The sequence below is a fragment of the Heptranchias perlo genome, chromosome 2 (assembly GCF_035084215.1).
Source record: "Heptranchias perlo isolate sHepPer1 chromosome 2, sHepPer1.hap1, whole genome shotgun sequence".
Lineage (NCBI taxonomy): Eukaryota > Metazoa > Chordata > Chondrichthyes > Hexanchiformes > Hexanchidae > Heptranchias > Heptranchias perlo.
Genome location: NC_090326.1, coordinates 23903161 through 23922094, shown reverse-complemented (window position 1 = coordinate 23922094; position 18934 = coordinate 23903161). Strand labels below are relative to the sequence as shown.

General features: G+C 46.3%; 1 protein-coding gene and 1 long non-coding RNA gene across 2 annotated transcripts in view; one reads left to right on the top strand and one right to left on the bottom strand.

The window, feature by feature from the left end:
* LOC137335781 (uncharacterized) overlaps nucleotides 1–18934 on the top strand; it is a 99250-nt gene that overhangs the window by 1037 nt on the left and 79279 nt on the right. The gene's annotated exons all lie outside the window — the stretch shown is intronic.
* tgfbr2b (transforming growth factor beta receptor 2b) overlaps nucleotides 1–18934 on the bottom strand; it is a 75611-nt gene that overhangs the window by 35081 nt on the left and 21596 nt on the right. The window contains exons 2-4 of the mRNA XM_068001152.1: nucleotides 10952–11120; nucleotides 9434–9624; nucleotides 232–1046 (exon numbers count right to left, since the gene is read on the bottom strand). Of these exons, the coding sequence (XP_067857253.1) occupies nucleotides 232–1046; nucleotides 9434–9624; nucleotides 10952–11120 (1175 nt within the window). The remainder of the gene's footprint in view (nucleotides 1–231; nucleotides 1047–9433; nucleotides 9625–10951; nucleotides 11121–18934) is intronic.

The following is an 18934-nucleotide window of genomic DNA, read 5'->3' as shown; positions in this document are numbered from 1 at the left end:
TAGTAAAACATCCCAAGGCGCTTCACTGGAGCGATTAACAAACAAAATTTGACACTGGGCCACATAAGGAGATATTAGGACAGATGACCAAAAACCTGCTCAAAGAGGTAGGTTTTAAGGAGGGTCTTAAAGGAGGAGAGCGAGATAGAGGGGTTTAGGGAGGGAATTCCAGAGCTTAGGACAATCATCATTATTATTTCTCAAATCAAGGAGTTGAAGACTGGCACTCACCTGCCCGCTGTTTGCTAAATCATCCACGGAGAGAGATGATTCCAGCCTTAAGGATAATCCAAAGTCACACAGACAACACGTCAGGTCATTTTTCACCAGAATGTTGGAGCTTTTGAGGTCCCTGTGGGCAATGGGAATCTTTGGCCTCCCGCACGGCGTGTATTCGCTGTGCAAGTGCGCAATCCCTCTGGCCAGCGATCCTCCCAGCAGGCACAGGTCCTCCCAGCCCACGACGTGCCTCAGCAGGTAGTCTTGCAGGTTGCCCTGGGGATGGTAGGCCGTGATCAGCCAGTACTGCTTGCCCATCTCCGTCTCGCGCTCCTCCGCTGTCAGGAACTGCAGCACGTTCTCATGCTTGAGGTTGACGTCGGAGAAGATCTCCTTCTCGTTCTTCCACGACGCGTACTCGTCGAAGTGAAAGATCTTTGCCGCCACCGTCTCAAACTGCTCCGAGGCGCTCTGCCTCAGCTTGGCCTTGTACACCTCCGCAAAGCGCCCCTTGCCCACCACCGCGTCGAGCTCCAGGGGCAGCAGCTCCGTGTTGTGGTTGATGTTGTTGGCGCAGGTAGAGCTGATGTCAGACTGGTCGTCGTCGAGATGAATGGTGCAGCCTTCGCTGCGGTCAGTGGGAGGCCGGTGTCGGCGGCTCGGCTTCCTGCCCTTCTGCTCCTTCGCCCACTCTTTGTTCAGCTTCCTCCGTCTCTGGACCCGGTACCAGTAGAAGGCGAGGATCACCACGGTAGCGATGATGAGCAGCGGGACGAAAGTGATGAGGACAACCTCCATGATCACCTGCTTCTCCTCCAGTTCAGGAACTAAAAAGGAGAGAGGTACCGTCAGAGCTGCGGCACAGTACATCGTCAACACAGATCAGTCAGACAGAGCTTGCACGGTAAATCTCCTGGCTAAAAGAGAAAGCAGGAACACGCCAAAATAAACAGTTAACTTACTCTTATGACAACCCATTTGTCATTTGGTTCAGTCTAAACACCCCTAAAAATAACACAACCAGAAAATAAAACAATTTACAATGTCCCACATCTTATTAATGCATTTGCCCGTGGAACATGGGGTTACCGGAATTGACCAGCACCAGTGCTTGTAGAGTGGAAGAGCTCAACAGAGTGTTGGGGCTTTTCAGGTCCCTGTGGGCAATGGGAATTTCTGGCCCAATTGTACACATGCTACATGCTGGATGATCCCAGCTCTTCTAGGTGGTCATTCTAAGCATATGTGACAGTATCGAGAAACGTTCCAATCACATATCGATTCTGGATCATCTCCCTTCCTCTCACTAGATACTTAATCCTAACAATGTTGGGATTCCCATGGCCTCAGCTCTTCACCCTATATAAATATCAATGACTTGGATGAAGGAATAGAGAGTTGTACGTCCAAGTTTCCAGATGACACAAAGTTGGGAGGCACAGTAAGTTGTGTAGATGGGAGCAGGAAGTCACAAAGGGACATAGACAGATTAAGTGAGTTGGAAAAACTGTGGCAGATGGAATTTAATGCGGGACAAATTTTTTTTTAAAACAGGGACAGATTAGGAGCTGTGGAGGAGAAAAGAGATTTGGGTACCAATGCACACAAATCATTAAAAGCTAATGTACAGGTACAAAAAGCAATCAATGGGCATCACTTGGGCATTACCCTGGCAGAGTGGAACCTGCCGATCGTCTGCCATAGTTATGGCGCCAGCGCAGAAGAAAGAAATTCCTGGCACGATGCAGTCGAACAGCAGAGGCTGAGAAAGGGATGAGTTGCTGTCCAAGGCAGTAGGACAGGAGGCAGAGTGATTAGGCTTTTAGGTTGAGTTCAATGACCCACCGGAGTGAACGAGCATTTGTCTGCTTTTTTATTTCAGCCTTGGCTCAGTGGGTAGCACTCTCACCTCTGAGTCGGAAGGTCGTGGGTTCAAGTCCCACTCCAGGGACTTGAGCACAAAATCTAAGATGACATTCCCAGTGCAGTACTGGGGGAATGCTGCACTGTCTGAGGTGCCACCTTTCAAATAAGACATTAATCCGAGACCCCGTCTGTCCTCCCAGGTGGACGTAAAAGATCCCATGGCACTATTTCGATGAAGAGCAGGGGCGTTCTCCCCGGAGTCCTGGACAACATTTATCCCTTAACCAATATCACTAAAAACAGATTATCTGGTCATTTATCTCATTGCACTATGTGGGACCTTACTGTGTGCAAATTGGCTGCCACGTTTCCTACATTACAACAGTGACTACACTTCAAAAAGTACTTCATTGGCTGTAAAGCGCTTTGGGACATAGTGAGGTCATGAAAGGCGCTATATAAATGCAAGTTTTTTCTTTAACAGTATGCAAACAGAAGTCGTAGCAATTGCACCCAATCTTATTGTTCCGAGAGTTTCATCTACTGTGGAATGAAGCAGCTCACAACTGGAACCAAACCTTGCCTCACGCAGTGTTAACTGGGCCCATCTTCAGAGGGATTAAAAGATGATAAAAATGTGCGTAGGACACGGAGATAAGGTCCGGATCACAAGGGAGTTTCATCAATACACTCCCTGGTTCCTGCTAACAGATTGGGGCAGTGGGAGTCAACTCCCGTAACAAGTAGACTCTCGCACCGCTTAAGAGAGTGACTGATGCCACAAGAGCTCGACTAGATATCTACGACAGTCCTGAATTTATCACAGGCAGCTGTCATGGAGCATGCCTCGTTGTCATCCTCATTGGAGCCGAACTCCCACTCTTCCCAGCCATTAATATATTTCACGTTTTCCATGCGGTTCGCACTTTGCTGGTGAACCGTTACACTTTGGTATTTTTATTTTTAACTTTAGTATTCAAACTTCAGGGATTAACATGGATGAACACTGCCAGCGGGTTTACCACAGCAGTGGAAAATAACTGCATCTGTTGCTAGTTACTTGCTGCTGGCAGTGATCCCACACTGGCTGCTGACAGAAATCAGGTCTAATTTGTTATATCTTTGGGATCAGGAGGCGTCTGACTCACCTGCTGTGAACCAGGCACCTCCTAATTCCCAAAAAAAAGAGTACTACTTTAAAACTATGGAGACTTATAGTGAGACAATTGGCTAGGCCCAGGGATGGGGTTGCCAACTCTGGTCTGATATATTCCTGGAGGTTTTATCACATGACCTCCCATCTCCAACTGCCCCACCCAGTCCAACAGCCTTTTTTCTCCCATCTCCAATACATTTACAACTAATAAACAAAAGTGTTCAAAGAATTTTTTTTAAAAAACACAATTTTTCCTGGGTCGTTTACAGCAGAGTCCTGGAGATTAATCTTTAATTCCTGATGACTCCAGGACAATCCTGGAGGGTTGGCAAGCCTAACCAAGGAAACGATTTCTTGAAAATTAATACTATCCCACATCTAAACCAAAACTAACCGTCGATACCAAGGGAGTAAGTGCCAGGGTTTCCAATTCTTTCAGGTAATTCTCAAAATGCAAGGCCTCCCAGGTGAAAAGGTAGGAATTCTGGTTTTGCAAGAACAAAACATGCAGCACTGTGTATATCGGAGCGAAACCATTCCCGTTTACCTACGCGAGCGGTGTCACATTCTCTAACGCCCTCCTAAAATGGCAGCTTAAGCGGTGCGAGAGTCTACTTGTTACGGGAGTTGACTCCCACTGCCCCAATCTGTTAGCAGGACCCAGGGAGTGTAACGATGACACTCCCTTGTGATCCGGACCTTATCTCCGTGTCTTACGCACATGTTCCCCTTTTAATCTCTCTGAAGATGGGCCCAGTTAACACTGCGTGAGGCGAGGTTTGGTTCCAATTGTGAGCTGCTTCATTCCACAGTAGATGAAACTCTCGGAACAATAAGATTGACGAGAGTTGCTTGGTGCAATTGCTACGACTTCTGTTTGCATACTGTTAAAGAAAAATACTTGCATTTATATAGCGCCTTTCACGACCTCAGGATTTCGCAAATGGTGCATTCAAATGAGAAAATGGCTAGGAGCCACTTGGTGCCGAGTCATCTGGATTAGGAAGATCCTAAGTTCAATCCCTGATCTCCAGAGGGGTGGTGAGGAGGGGGTGCTATAGGGGAAAGATCCTGCTCACCACCAGTTATCCGGTAGTTTCTGCAGCAAATAAGGACCGGACGACCACCTTTGGCCATTTGCTTTGCCGACATTTGCTGCCTAGGCCCACACGTGAAGAGTGACCACTTGAGGTGAGATCTCAAGAGCGCCAATGAGGGGTGATTCACCAATCTGCGGGGGGAGCGATTAAAATCGGGAATGCACAAGAGGCTAGAATTGGAGGAGCGCAGAGATCTTGGAGGGTTGCAGGGCTGGAGGAGGTTACAGAGATAGGGAGGGGCGAGGCCATGGAGGGATTTGAACATGAAGATGGGAATTTTATAATTGAGGCATTGGAGGACCACGAGCCAATGTAGGTCAGCAAGCACAGGAGTGATGGGTGAACGGGACTTGGTGCGAGTTAAGATACAGGCAGCAGAGTTTTGGATAAGCTCAAGTTTATGGAGGGACGAGAATAATATCCAAACCCAAAGTGTACAACTTTGGCTGAATTCAGGGTATCTACTGAATGAACTAATGTGGTTCAATATCAAACCATGCGTTCCGTTTAAGCACTGAACCACCAGGGGAATTCCTAGCTCAATTAGCCAAAATTTCAGGTCGCTCTGAATTCAGTTTGGCGTGCACTACAACACAGCACGGTGCCACAATTTTTAAAGGGGTTTCATGAGGTTTTTTTTTTAAATTTCTGCCCGTGACACAAAACCGAGTGGAGAGCCATGGCAACACATGCGGGTGATGCCATGATGAAAGTCGTGCCCCATTTCTCTCCCCGTGCCAAACCACAAAGGTTTGCCGGGCCACTATATGCCATCAGCACAGTGCAGTTCGAAGCAGAGACTTCCGTGCTGGCAACAGAATGGCTGGCTTTCACTTAAAGAATGAAAGAGAGAAAGAGAGAAAGAGAGAGAGAGAGAGAGAGAGAGAGACCTGCATTTATGTCGCACCTTTCACGACCTCATGACGTCCCAAAGCATTTTATAGGCAATTAAGTTACTGTTGTGATGTAGGAGACACAGCAGCCATTTGCGCACAGCAAGGTCCCACAAACAGCAACATGATACGACCAGATTATCTGTTTTGGTGATGTATGTCGAGGGATAAATATTGACCAGGACACTGGGGAGAAGCTCCCTGCTCTTCTTCAAAATAGTGCCGAAATAGTACCTAGACGGGTCTAGGTTTAATGTCTCATCCAAAAGACAGCACCTCTGACAATGCAGCACTCCCTCAGTACTGCACCAGAGGTGTCAGCCTAGATTATACGATCAAGTCTCTGGAGTGGGACTACGAACCTACGACCTTCTGACTCAGAGGCGAGAGTGCTACCCACTGAGCTATGGCAAGACTGTGCAACCGTTTGTCCGAGTGATGGTGGGAAATAGCCTTGGAACTCCACCCGAGTCTGTCCAATTTCTGGGCACAGTAGATATATAACTGGGAATCACGTATAAATAACGCACACCTCTCACAAAAAAAACCTGTGCAAATTCACTGCCAAAGAGGCCAGCTAGGCTTGTAGGATTTGTGCACAACTGTCAGCTTCTTTGCAGGATGCATTCTAACTCTTACTTTACCCACTCCCCTGTTCACTATTTTTGTCGAGTTTGACGTTTTTTGGCAACAGGTAAAAGGTATGGGAAAATAGCCCAGAGATTCCAACTGAGCCTGGTCTCTGTCAACAGTCAGTAGAAGAAGGCAGTCGTTAAACTGACTCTCTGTCTGTTCTAAGCACAGAGCAAATAGATGGTAGAATAAGCTGACTGAAACAAACATAAGCGAGCTTTTTTTAGCCGGCACCTGACAGCTTTTCGTCCGCTCCACTCCATTTCTAGAAGGGGCTGAATGCCCCTCGTAAATACATTCCATCACGGAGAGCTGAGGAATTCATACAGAGCACTGCGCACTTTCCAAGGAGTCATTAATTGTTTCTGTCAGACACTCAGAAAGTCTGTAAGATATTTACAGTTGTTTCGTGTGGAATTCGGGCCAAATATTGGCGAGACCGTCTCAACTAGACAGGACCCAAGAGAGAGGGAGTGAGAGCGAGACAGAGAGACCGAGAGAGAGACACACAGTCAGACAGACAGAGAGAGAAAGAGAAAGAGAGAGAGAGAGAGAGAGAGCGAGAGAGAGAGAAAGAGAAAAAGAGGGGGAGAGGGAGAGAGAGGGAGGGGGATTGCTGAATTTCTTTAAAAGCACCTCTCAAAATCACCTTAAAAAGAGGAGCAGTACAATCTTTATATCCAGCATGTAAAAATCTACAAGCAATCACGAGATGTGTACAGAGCAGGGATGACTGGGCTACTGTGAAAGGAAAAGGCTTAAACTGGGAACATTGTGCCGAGCTCAGGCTTGGGTATAGTGGAGAACAAATTGGGACTGTACATCGATGTTTAAGTAAAAGAGCTCAAGAAAGAACCGACTTAGTGACGTTCAACTTGGACATCAGTCAGTCCACAATAAATGAGTGCAAGCGTTATCTGCTTGTAAACATGGCTCAGGGAGTAGCAGGCTTTGATGTGCTAGTACTTTTAAACACAGACAGGAAACCGCATGTCTGAGATCAGACACACGATTCACTTCCAACCACAGATACAGTACACGATGTGAGCAGCTGACAATCTGTTTTCAGTTAATGTAAAGAGAGAGGGCAGCTGGAATCTTCAAATGGTGATTAAATAGCAACTTCAACCTCATTTTTCGGTGCTGTTAAAAAGATTGCAGCTCCTCAGAGTCCAGCCTTTGATGAGTTAAGTTTACACAAGGGAAGGCTTCTTCCACTTTCTTAGTGGCTTACACTTGACACAAGTGCTCCAGAGGGTTTCAGACATCAAAGGGCCTTCATATGAGCCATCCACGTCTGTGGTCTCCATTGTCTAACATTACCCAGTCTGGCTCTCCACTTAGGGTTGCCAGCCCTCCAGGATTGCCCTGGAGTCTCCAGGAATTAAAGGCTAATCTCCAGGATCCTGCTGCGAGCAAACCTCGGGAGTAAAATTGTTGGAGCATTAAATAAAATGGTGTTTTAAAAAAAATTCTTTGAACACTTTTCGTTTCCAGTTATAAAAATATTGGACACGGGAAAAATTGCTGTTCGACTGGCAGTCCAGAATCATCCAATCGTATAATGAAGAGTCTATTCACTTTCCGATTGGCGCGGGGAAGGCGGTGAGGATGGACATGTTGGGCGACCAATGGCAGCAGTGTGGGGGCAGGGCAGTTGGAGGCAGGAGGTCATGTGATGAAACCTCCAGAAATATGTCCAACCAGAGTTGGCGACCATATCTCCACTGCTCAGTTAGCTGTGGGCTTCCAGCAGTGGCAAGTATTTATTGGAAGTGGCGCCTGACACCTTTGAACCCAATTTGGCCTATGTCTCCTCAACATACAAAAAGAACCAGCAAAGGCCCGTCTGTGCATGCACCCCACCGTCTCCCCCTCCCCAACGCAGTTTCCTCATTATCACGACAGATGAGCCAAGAATGAACTCCACCATCGGAGCCATAGCAACAAAGGGAACTTCCCTTTAAGTTAAAGGGGAAGTGCTTTCCCCCAAATTCTTAGACGTTTGCACAAAAGGATGGGAGCAGACATTTTGTGTAGAGTTGCCCTGCTGTGACAGGAAGTTCAGCTCCCAGTCACGCTACAATCCAGTGTCTCTTATTCACGAAGGCAAGTCCCAGGGCAGGAAAGAAATCAGGGGGACAGGAAGCGCTCAAGATCTCGAACTATCAGATCAAGACAAAATTGCGTAAGTGATGCCAATTAAGTTCCTCCAAGTAGCTGCTTTGTAGATGGTGTTGAGACCAGCATGCTGCATATTAGTCCATGAGGGGACTATAGCATATACAATGGGCTCTAGTTTTCCCTGGTGGATCCTGACAGGCATTAGAACAACACAAGGAGATACATTCTACCATCCAATCATCTAATCTCCACTTAGAGATCAGTTTATCTAAATAGCTTTTAAGGAAACTGTTACAACAATGACAATTTGCATTTATAAAGTGCCTTTAACTTAGTAAAATGTCCCAAGATGCTTCACAAGAGCGATTATCAAACAAAATTTGACACCAAGCCACATAAGGAGATATTAGGACAGGTGACCAAAAGCTTGGTCAAAGAGGTAGGTTTTAAGGAGTGTCTTAAAGGAGGAGAGGTAGAAAGGCGGAGAGGTTTAGGGAGGGAATTCCAGAGCATAGGGCCGAGGCAGCTGAAGGTACGGCCGCCAATGGTGGAGCGATTAAAATCGGGGATGCTCAAGAGGTCAGGATTGGAGGAGCACAAAGATCTGGGAGGGTTGTAGGGCTGGAGGAGGTTATAGAGATAGGGAGGGACGAGGCCATGGAGGGATTTGAAAACAAAATTACCCAGACTGGAGCAAGTGTTTTGCTCTATGCAACATTGTGTGTGTGTCAAGAAAGCAGCACTTCCTTTCGAATAAACAGACATGGGATGGAGGGAAAAATTTCAACATCGGGGGTTCCTGACATACAGTCTTCCTCAAATTGGTTTTAGAAGTGCCACATGCCAAACAAGATTAGGTAGATCAATCACCAAGGCAGGAAGTTCACTAGCTCTGAGGACTGAAGTAAATGCAAGCAGAACGATAGCTAATCATTAACACTGCACAGATTCAAACGGTTCAAATCCAAGATTTAAATACCCGATGCGTTTAAACTATCAAACTATTGGTTTGACTTTTCAGGCACTCTTTCTGAATCTGGACATTATCTGCTCATCAACTTGAATTTCTACCAAAGGTAATTTAACCCCACAAATTAACACACAACTCCAAACAGAAGGAGAATCAGGGGATAAGATGATAAGATAGAACAGCAGTCGTACCCGCTTAAATAACAACATCTGTAATTAAGGAGACTTGTATTTATATAGCACCATTCACGTCCCCAGGGCGTCTTAAAGGTCTTCATAGTCAACAAGCTACTGTTAGAAGCAGTTGTAGTATCTTTGACACTCTTCACTTGGAGAACAGTGTGAAGTAGTGGAAGGACCCGCAGGCTGATTAAGAGTCTGACAGGCTACGCTCATGCACACACACACACACACACACACACACACACGGTCATTACAGCAACAAATAAGTTTCATCTTCTGCTCCAACTTACCAGAAAACATCAGATGATCGTTGCATTCCTCTACATTCGAGCACGAGCACATGTAGAACACAGAGCCCGGAACCTTCTTTTCTTTCATCTTGCATTCTGTATTATTGTAGTCAATCAGCATGTGTCCATACAGAGGGATTGCTGGATGATGGCACAGTGTTTCTACAGTTACGTTGGCATCTTGCTTTCTCCTAAAGTTTAAGAAAAAGCAGAAGCGTTTAAAAATTAGAGGTGTGAGAAAAACAGAAAAAGGGATCTACAGGGACTCAGTGATGACGTAGTATGGAATGTACCAGAAGAGGCAGGAGATTCGATACAACTTCTAGTTCAGGTCTCACATGTCAAAACCAATCAGTTCTACAAACCTGGGCCTACCTTCTGCTCTCTTTTCCGTGTTTAAAATGATAAAAGGATTTGATAGGGTAGAGCCAGAGAAACTATTTCCTCTGTCGGAGGGATCCAGAACAAGGGGGCACCAGCTTAAAATTAGAGCTAGGCCATTAGGGAGTGAAATCAATGGAGTCGAGGTACAGATCAGCCAGAGAACTCCAGATATCCACTACCCTTTGTGTAAAAAAGTGCTTCCTAATTTCATTCCTGAACGGCCTAGCTCTAATTTTAAGCTGGCGCCCCCTTGTTCTAGATTCCCCCACCAGAGGAAATAGTTTCTCTGGATCTACCCTATCGAATCCTTTTATCATTTTCAACAGCTTAATTAGATCACCCCCTCAGCCTTCTAAACTCAAAGGAATCCAAGCCATTATGGCACAGCAGACGTTATTCATTCAACCCCTTAACTTTGCATAAATAACCAAAGGTATTAAGGGATATGGGCAAAAGGCAGGTATATGGAGTTAGGTCACAGATCAGCCATGATCTGAGCAAATGGCGGAGCAGGCACGAGGGGCTGAATGGCCTACTCCTGTTCCTATGTTCCTATGTCTTTGACAGGCACCCGCTATATAACTGGATGTTGGGATAATGATTTTTTTCCAGGACCTTGGATCTACATGGTGGGCCTTGGTCCTTCACCCAAATAAACAACCAAACAAGCATTTAACAACAACAATGGGCCTCCAATTATGCTCCTTGCTGTGCTAGCTACTGACAATTGCATGACTTAGGCTGGTCATTTATTACCCACAACCAGCATCTGATAATGATCCCAATCAAAAAGAATGAACTTGCATTTATATAGCGCCTTTCATGACCTCAGGACGTCCCAAAGCGCTTCATATCCAATGAAGTACTTTTGAAGTGTAGGAAACTCGGCAGCCAATTTGCACACAGCAAGGTCCCACAAACAGCAATTTGATAATAAACAAATAATCTTTTTTTTTTATTGATGTTGGTTGATGGATAAATGATAGCCAGGACACTGGGGAGAACACCCCTGCTCTTCCTCAAATTGCGCCGTGGGATCTTTTACATCCACCTGAGCAGTAACGTATTAAGAAACTTTAGCAATGGAGGCCCAGACTACAGTATGAATTGCCCAAAGGAGGAGGGCTCCATTACCAGATGGAGACGCAGACTTCTTCCTTCTTCTCACAGATGGAGGTCTTGGTGCAGTTGCTGTTGCAGACGCCGTTGTTGGTGCAATCAGTGGCCTCGATGTCACAGAACCGGCAGAGATTAGGCAGTTTGTAGTCCTGGCCGAGCACAATCTTCATCAATTCATTTATGCCTGGGGAAAAAAAAAAGGTTTAAACTTCCTGAGCAAATCAGTTCACACCGACTTCCTTTCTAAACCAAAAAATAAAAATAGACATTATTGCAAAAAATACTCTGAAGAACCAAATTCAGCTCTGGTATCCACCAGGTATAGAATCATAGAATCTCACAATCACATAGCACAGAAGGACACCATTCGGCCCATCGTGCCTGTGCCTGCTCTTTGTAAGAGTTATCCAATTAGTCCCACTCTCCTGCTCTTTCCCCATAGCCCTGAAAATTTTTCCTTTTCTACTAGTTATTCAAATCCCTTATGAAAGTTACTATTGAATCTGCCCCCACCACCCTTTCAGACAGTGCATTTTAGATCATAACAACTCGCTGCTTAAAAATATTTCTCCTCATCTCCCCTTTGGTTCTTTTGCCTAGTGTCTTAAATCTGTGTCCTCTGGTTACCGACCCTCCCACCAGTGGGAACAGCTTCTCCCGAATTACTCCATCAAAACCCTTCATGATTTTGAACACCTCTATTGAATCTCCCCATAACCTTCTCTGCTCTAAGGAGAGCAACCCTATCTTCTCCAGTCTCTCCACATAACTGAAGTCCCTCATCCCAGGTACCATTCTATTAAATCTCCCCTGCACCCTCTCCAAGGCCTTGACATCCTTCCTAAAGTGTGGTGCCCAGAACTGGGCACAATACTCCAGCTGGGGCCTAACCAGTAATTTATAAAGAACTCAATAAACATGAATCCAGCACAAGCATTGATAAAATCGTATGAGGATCCACACTCGTAAAAAGCAAAGTCTCATCAGGCAAGAATCACAAACAGTGTATTTGTGAATCTGGCCCAGTATTTGCTAAAATTATAAATTAATTTTGAAACCTAGCTGCCTTAAGATATTAGATTCTATTCTACCAATCACCGGCTATGCATTGGACTGCTGTGGCCTTTAGCCTGTACATGATGTGTCAGGCGTGGCTCAGTGGGTAGCACTCTCGCCTCTAAGTCAGAAGGTCATGGGTTCAAGTTCCACTCCGGAGAGTTCAGCACGTAATCTAGGCTAACGCTCACAGTGAAGTACTAAGGGGGTGCCGCACTGTTGGAGGTGCTGTCTTTCGGATGAGATATTAAACCGAGGCTCCGTCTGCCCTCTCAGGTAAATGACCCCATGGCACTATTTTGAAGAAGAGCAGGGGAGTTCTTCCGAGTGTCCTGGCCAATATTTATCCCTCAACCAACATCACTAAATCAGATCATCTGGTCATTATCACATTGCTGTTTGTGGGATCTTGCTGTGCGCAAATTGGCTGCTGCGTTTCCCACCTTACAACAGTGGCTAAAGTTCAAAAGTACTTCATTGATTGTAAAGCACTTCGGAACATCCTGAGGTCACGAAAGGCGCTTTAAAAATGCAAGTCCTTTCTACGATTCCCAAATGTATTGCATCAGAAATTAAACCCAGCAAAGGGACAGGCGGATCAGAATGGTATATTGTCTAATGCAGGAAAGTTTACAATTTTTTTCTTTCTTCCTCCATGGGTCCTGACCCCTGCTGGAATACGGTTTTTACATCCATATGGTACTTCCCCGGCACCCCCTCCTCCCTCCAAAGGACAGGCTATTCAACATACAGACATCACAGCCTTGCACCCATCCTGTCCTCTCCTAACATCCACACTTCAAGAAGGGGGTCAGGAGCAGGCCAACGGCTCGTTTTTTCAACTCCCATCAGCTCGAAGGTGCTCAGGTGAACTGTCCCTTTGTTTCCTCGGCTAAGGTTGGGCAGCCCATCCAGAACAAAGCGATCTGCTTGACCTTAAACATTCACTCCCTCCAGCATTGGCGCACCGTGGCTGCAGTGTGTACTATCCACAGGATGCACTGCAGCAACTCGCCAAGGCTTCTTTGGCAGCACCTCCCAAACCCACGACCTCTACCATCTAGAAGGACAAGGGCTGCAGGTTCATGGTAACATCACCTCCAAGTTCCCCTCCAAGTCACACACCATCCAGACTTGGAAATATATCGCCGTTGCTGGGTCAAAATCCTGGAACTCCCTTCCTAACAGCACTGTGGGAGAACCTTCACCACACGGACCGCAGCGGTTCAAGAAGGCGGCTCACCACCACCTTCTCAAATTAGCAATTAGGGATGTCCTAAATGCCAGCCTTGCCAGCGATGCCCATATCCCAAGAATGAAAACCCGGAACCTTCCCGATCCGTATGGCTCAGTATCATGTAGTGATTTGACCCACTCAGCTATTGGGGAGGTAAATTTAGAATTTTTTACCTTGGGGGCTGAGGCTCACAAATAGGAGTCGTGTAAACTTTCCTTGGAGTATTCATTCCTTTAAATGTATACCTCACCTATAGGTTATACCGCCATCGGGGAAGTTCAGGTGCTATTACGCACTGCAACAACAGAGCTCGGTTTGTGAATGCCACATGATCGCTCAGATTGCACTGAAGTCCAACCCAAAAACTCCTATTCCACTGAAAGAAAGAACGTGCATTTATATAGCACCTTTCACGTCCTCAGGACGTCCCAAAGTGCTTCACAAGCCAATTAATTACTTTTGAAGTGCAGCCAGTGTTATGAAGGCAAAAGCCATTTGCGCACAGCAAGCTCCCATAGACAGCAATGAGACATATGATCAGAACAGAACGTACAGGCCTAGAAATTCCCCTGCTGCCGAATGGTGAGGCCTGGGCTCTCCCGATATTGGGCCACGTGCCTCATTTCCATCGAGCGGGCCAGCTGCCGAGAGAAGCAGGCAGCTCATGAGCAAAGCATGATTGAAGATCGGGCCTCTGCTGGCATCGCAGTGGCCCTCAGGTAAGCGAGGAAGTGGGGGGGGGGGGGGGGGGGGGGGGGGAGGGGGTGTGGGGGGACGACCGGGACAGGAGGTAAGTATATTTCAAAACTCACCTTATTGCTGGCGGCCTGCAGCAGTCCCTTTAAGGATTGCCTGTTAGGCCTTGATTTCCCGAATACAGCCGGTGCGGGCTGTCTCAGGGCAAACCAATCTTGCAGTGGGGGCCTAAACAGGCGCTAGGCCCCTTATTTGAATATGCAAAGGGGCTGATGCCTGTTTCAGGCATAGGCACTGCACACCGATTTGTTGGCCTTTACCAATATGGCCAGTGGTACACTTCCGGCTCATAATGAGCGTGCATTTCATGCCTACAATATTGGAGGCTTAGGAGACTGCGTGGCCTAATTTCTGGGGCACAACGCTTGTGTTACGAGAGCATTCATAATCGCTTAATGATGCTATGATATGACTTGGGACATAGTGTTGGCCACTAATCGGCACAAAGATCTCTCGAATACAGCGGCATTTTTTGAGTAGGATGACACTACTTCACTCCCAGGTAGGGTGAGATTATGTTTACAACGAAAGGCCGAGGACTGAATTATATATTTCCACGTATGCATCAGTGTCAATGGTTACACACTGTGTAATTCCAGGGTCTGCAAAATGAAGACACAATTATATCCAACGCCAGACAGTACAGTTTAAACCAACAAGTCTTGGAAAGGTCATTTAACCACTTTTCTGCCACACAATCTGCTCCATCATATTGAAACTAGGTGAATGCATGAGAGAGGACATGACCTCACACAGAGGCTCACGGTTCAAGCAGCCATTTTGTTTTTTTTGGCCTGGTTACACAAGAACTGTTGCTACGATGGACAGTAAAACTTAGTTTGCAGATCTATTTACAAGTCAAAATTACCCAAAAGCAGAAAGAAGGGTAAAATTAAACAAATGTCACATTTACCTGCTACCCATTTATACTTTGAACGTTTTTGATAAAACAGATGAATTTTCCCACACTAACAAATGCCACATGTTCAATGCACAAGAGTGATAACACCTAAGTTGGATTATGTATATGTTACATAGAATTGTACAGAATTTACATCACAGAAACAGGTCATTCGGCCTAACTGGTCTATGCCGGTGTGTATGTTCCACATGAACCTCCTCCCACCCTATCGGCATATCTTTCAATTCCTGTACGTGTGCGTGTACATGTGTGAGTACGTGTGCGTGTGCAAGTACATATGTGTGTGCATTGATGATGCCCAACCCTGTGTCTCTATAAAAATGTAACTTGGGAACCATGAGGGTTGATAATACAGCAGTGTTCTGTCTATGGATTTTGACCAGATAACCGTTGTCATCAGGTGTCCTGAAACCTTGGTGACGTTAGCAAGTAGCTAGGCAGTGCAGAGCTTCGAACCAAGTCTTCCTGGACACTTTGGCTACCAGTTGTACAAATTCAATGACCAATTTCAAAAATAGGCCAGCAAAGTCTGCCAATCCAGAGCTTTGCATTTTATTTTTAAAAACGTTTAAACATCTACAGAGGTGGAATTTTCAGCATACACAGGCAGAGAGTTCTAGAATATAAACCCGCCACCTCCCACTTCCGCACGGTATTGATTCGAAGGAGTGCTACAACTTTAATTCAAGTAACAAAGTGACTATTGACCCCTCGACTGGCCCTGCATTGACACCGTGAGATTTAGGGTTCAGGGTTAGTGGTTAGGGTCAGGGAATTAGGGTTAAAGTTATGTATAGAGGTTAGGGTTAGAATTAGTCTAGATGGTAGGAGGGTTAGAGTTAGGGTGTTATTGAGTTTGGGGGTTAGATTTACTGTGTTAGGGTCAGGGTTTCGGAGATGTGTGGATTGTTAGCGCTCTGCATCGAGCTGACATCTGCGCAGTTACCCCTGCGTTGCCCTGCAGAAACTGATATTGGCGTTGTCGCTAAGTCTGTCCTTATAAACAGGGTGAAATGATTCACTGGAAACTCACAGAAAGGAAGTGCATCTACAGCCCAGCGACATCTCTGCAAAAACCGCTTCTTTTGCCCTCACAAGTGAAAGTGCAGCAGTGTAATTCATTAGATAACCTCGGTGAAACACTCATGGGAGAACAAGACAGCAATTCATTCATCTCTGCCACACGTGGCGTAGGAAGCTCTCTGATCACGGGTCCATGGTCCACTCCCACGTCAATCACTCACCTTACAACCAGAAGCACTAGTAATGGGCTTCAATTATTTCAATGTGTCCCTTTTGAATAATAATAATATATATTAATTATACCTAATGAGGAAATATGGCGGAGAAGGACAGAGCACTGAGAAGATCCCACGATGACCTGATCCCAGAATCCTTAAGCAAAGTGGTCGGAGGTGACGCAGGGCCGGGTCATGATGAATTAATTTTACGTTCTGGGCTTTCCCAATTGCCTCGTGAACTACACCAGTTTTTAAACTTTAATCAGTCTACGACGAGTACACAAAATATAGTGCTGAATACATGCCATTGCTATTGTGCATCACCAGGCCACAGGAAGTCCTGGGTGACACGCTGGCCATTTCCAGGCCATCCACAGCCAAGTGCCCCGCACGATGTGTTAGATGGTATCCGGTGGTCCACAGTCAACATCCATCGAACAAAAATGGAGAGATTTTATGATATAAAATGGCAGTAGCTCTGTTGCCATAACCATCCTCGTGAAGCCTAGAATGGTCAGGCTCTAGCTGTAACATAACCAACCCAGGGACTAGACAAGCGTGCAGCGTGTCTGAGCACTGGGAGGAAGCAGTTTATGCTGATTGTGACTATTAACCAGAACCCTTCCTGATCACTCTCACTCACTGAATGTGCAAGGTCTGCTCAGTTCAAAAGCTATGTCAAGAGTGACTCAGTCTCAGGGAATTTTTCTTTAAATAGACAACAACCGACTTTGCATCGCAAAAACTGTAGCCTCACAAAACATGGTCTTGCTTCAGAGACACTACAGTCTAAATAAGAGTCACAAACCATGGGGGCATCTGAACAGACTTACACTAGTTGTTAAATGGTAGGTGTTACGGCTGCAAATTCAGTCTTAAGATCTTTTGTGGGTATATATTAATTGATTTTCATTTCCTCCATTTCAAATTCTGCATTTAAGTTAAAGTTCAAACTTTTGGCAACATGTTTTCTGATAGACCAAAGCCCCTAGCACATTGTAAATCATCTGTGACTCCTTAGCAAACAAACAGAGAAACCACATAAAGCATCCTGGTTTCAATAAATCTATATACAGCTCCCAAAGACAGTGCAAAAGAAAGAAAAAAAGAGAGTTTGCAAGTTCTTGCAAGACCATGTTTTAGTGATGTCCGTTGAGAGATAAATATTGGCCAGAACTCCCCTGCTCTTCTTCGAAATAATGCCACCCAAGAGGGCAGACAGGGTCTCAGTTTAACGTTCCATCCAAAAGACAGCACCTCTGACAGTGCAGCACTCCCTCAGTACTGCACTGAAGTGTCAGCCTAGATTTTGTGCTCAAGTCTCTGGCGTGGGTCCATGAATCCACAACCTCCTGACGCAGAAGCGAGAGTGCTACCCACTGAGCTACATCTGCCACCATTGTTCAATTCTGTTCCATCCAACCGATGCTGAGAGGTTGTTTCCCCTGGCTGGAGAGTCTAGAATAGGGGGCATAGTCACAGGATAAGGGGTTGGCCATTTAAGACTGAGATGAGGAGGAATTTCTTCACTCAGAGGGTCGTTAATCTTTGGAATTCTCTACCTCAGAAGCCCGTGGACGCTGAGTACATTCAAGACTGAGATGGATAGATTTTTTGGACTCTAGGGGAATCAAGGGATATGGGGATCGGGCAGGAAAGTGGAGTTGAGGTCGAAGATCAGACATGATCTGATCAAATGGAGGAGCAGGCTCAAGGGGCTGCATGGCCTACTCCTGCTCCTACTTCTTATGTTCTTATCATTATGGCCAACATCAAGTTTTGTCCCGGCCCCCAGTTCTGTTGGATCCTCTGTACCCTAGATCCGATAAGACCCCGGTTCTGATGGTATCCTTCCCATTGTCTACAAGATGTGTGGCTCCAAAATGACACAAATAATTTTTGTTATGTCCTGTCACTGCTGAGATGTCCCATTTACTGATGATTCAGATTTCCTCTCATTGCATTTCCTTAATTTAAAAGCGCTGATGAAAACTGTATGACAGCTGATTGCTTCAAGTCATTACTTCAGGCCAAGTCGTGGCCGACTATCCTCAGTTGCTGTCTGCGGTTAGTAGAGCATATCTGATACGAACATATGGAAAATGAGGCGCAGAAAAAGAGCTATCGGTCCATCCAGCCTGTCCCACACAGTTGTGATGCCTTATCCATCACAGTACATACACTCCCCAACCACCATCTGGGAGCAGCGAGAAGCCCCTCAGACGATCGATGCCAGTCTGGGAGACTACTCTGGCCCTGATTAATGTGATACGGTACTTACCTCACGTTAGAGTTGCCAACTCTGGTTGAGTGTATTCCTGGAGGTTTCATCACATGGCCTCCCTCCTCGAACCGCCCCGCCCCCCACACTCCCGCCATTGGTCTGTGTGGCCTGCCTTCCCATAGCCAATTGGAAAGCGAACAGACTCTTTGGCCCCAATATGAATGGCGGGACCTCAATTAAAAAAAAAATTCTTCCACTTCCCGCCTGGCAGCTGGCCAGACTGACAGGCTGGTCGGCGGGAAAACTAGAGGCAGGCGGGGACCCTTGGGGACGGTCCCCGGCAATCAGGAGAGATCAAGCTTGGTGGGGAGGGGGGAAGGGGTCAGAGCCCGGCAGCGAAGAGAGGTCAGGGCTTGGTTGGGGGGGGGGGGGGGGGGGGGGGGAGGGAGGGGGTGAAAATGGAGGGGGGTCAGAGCCCGGCAGTGAGGAGAGGTCGCGGTCGGCAGAAGGCTTCATTGAGGGGTCTGGGAGGGTGGGGGGCAGTCCTGCGGCTATAAAAGCA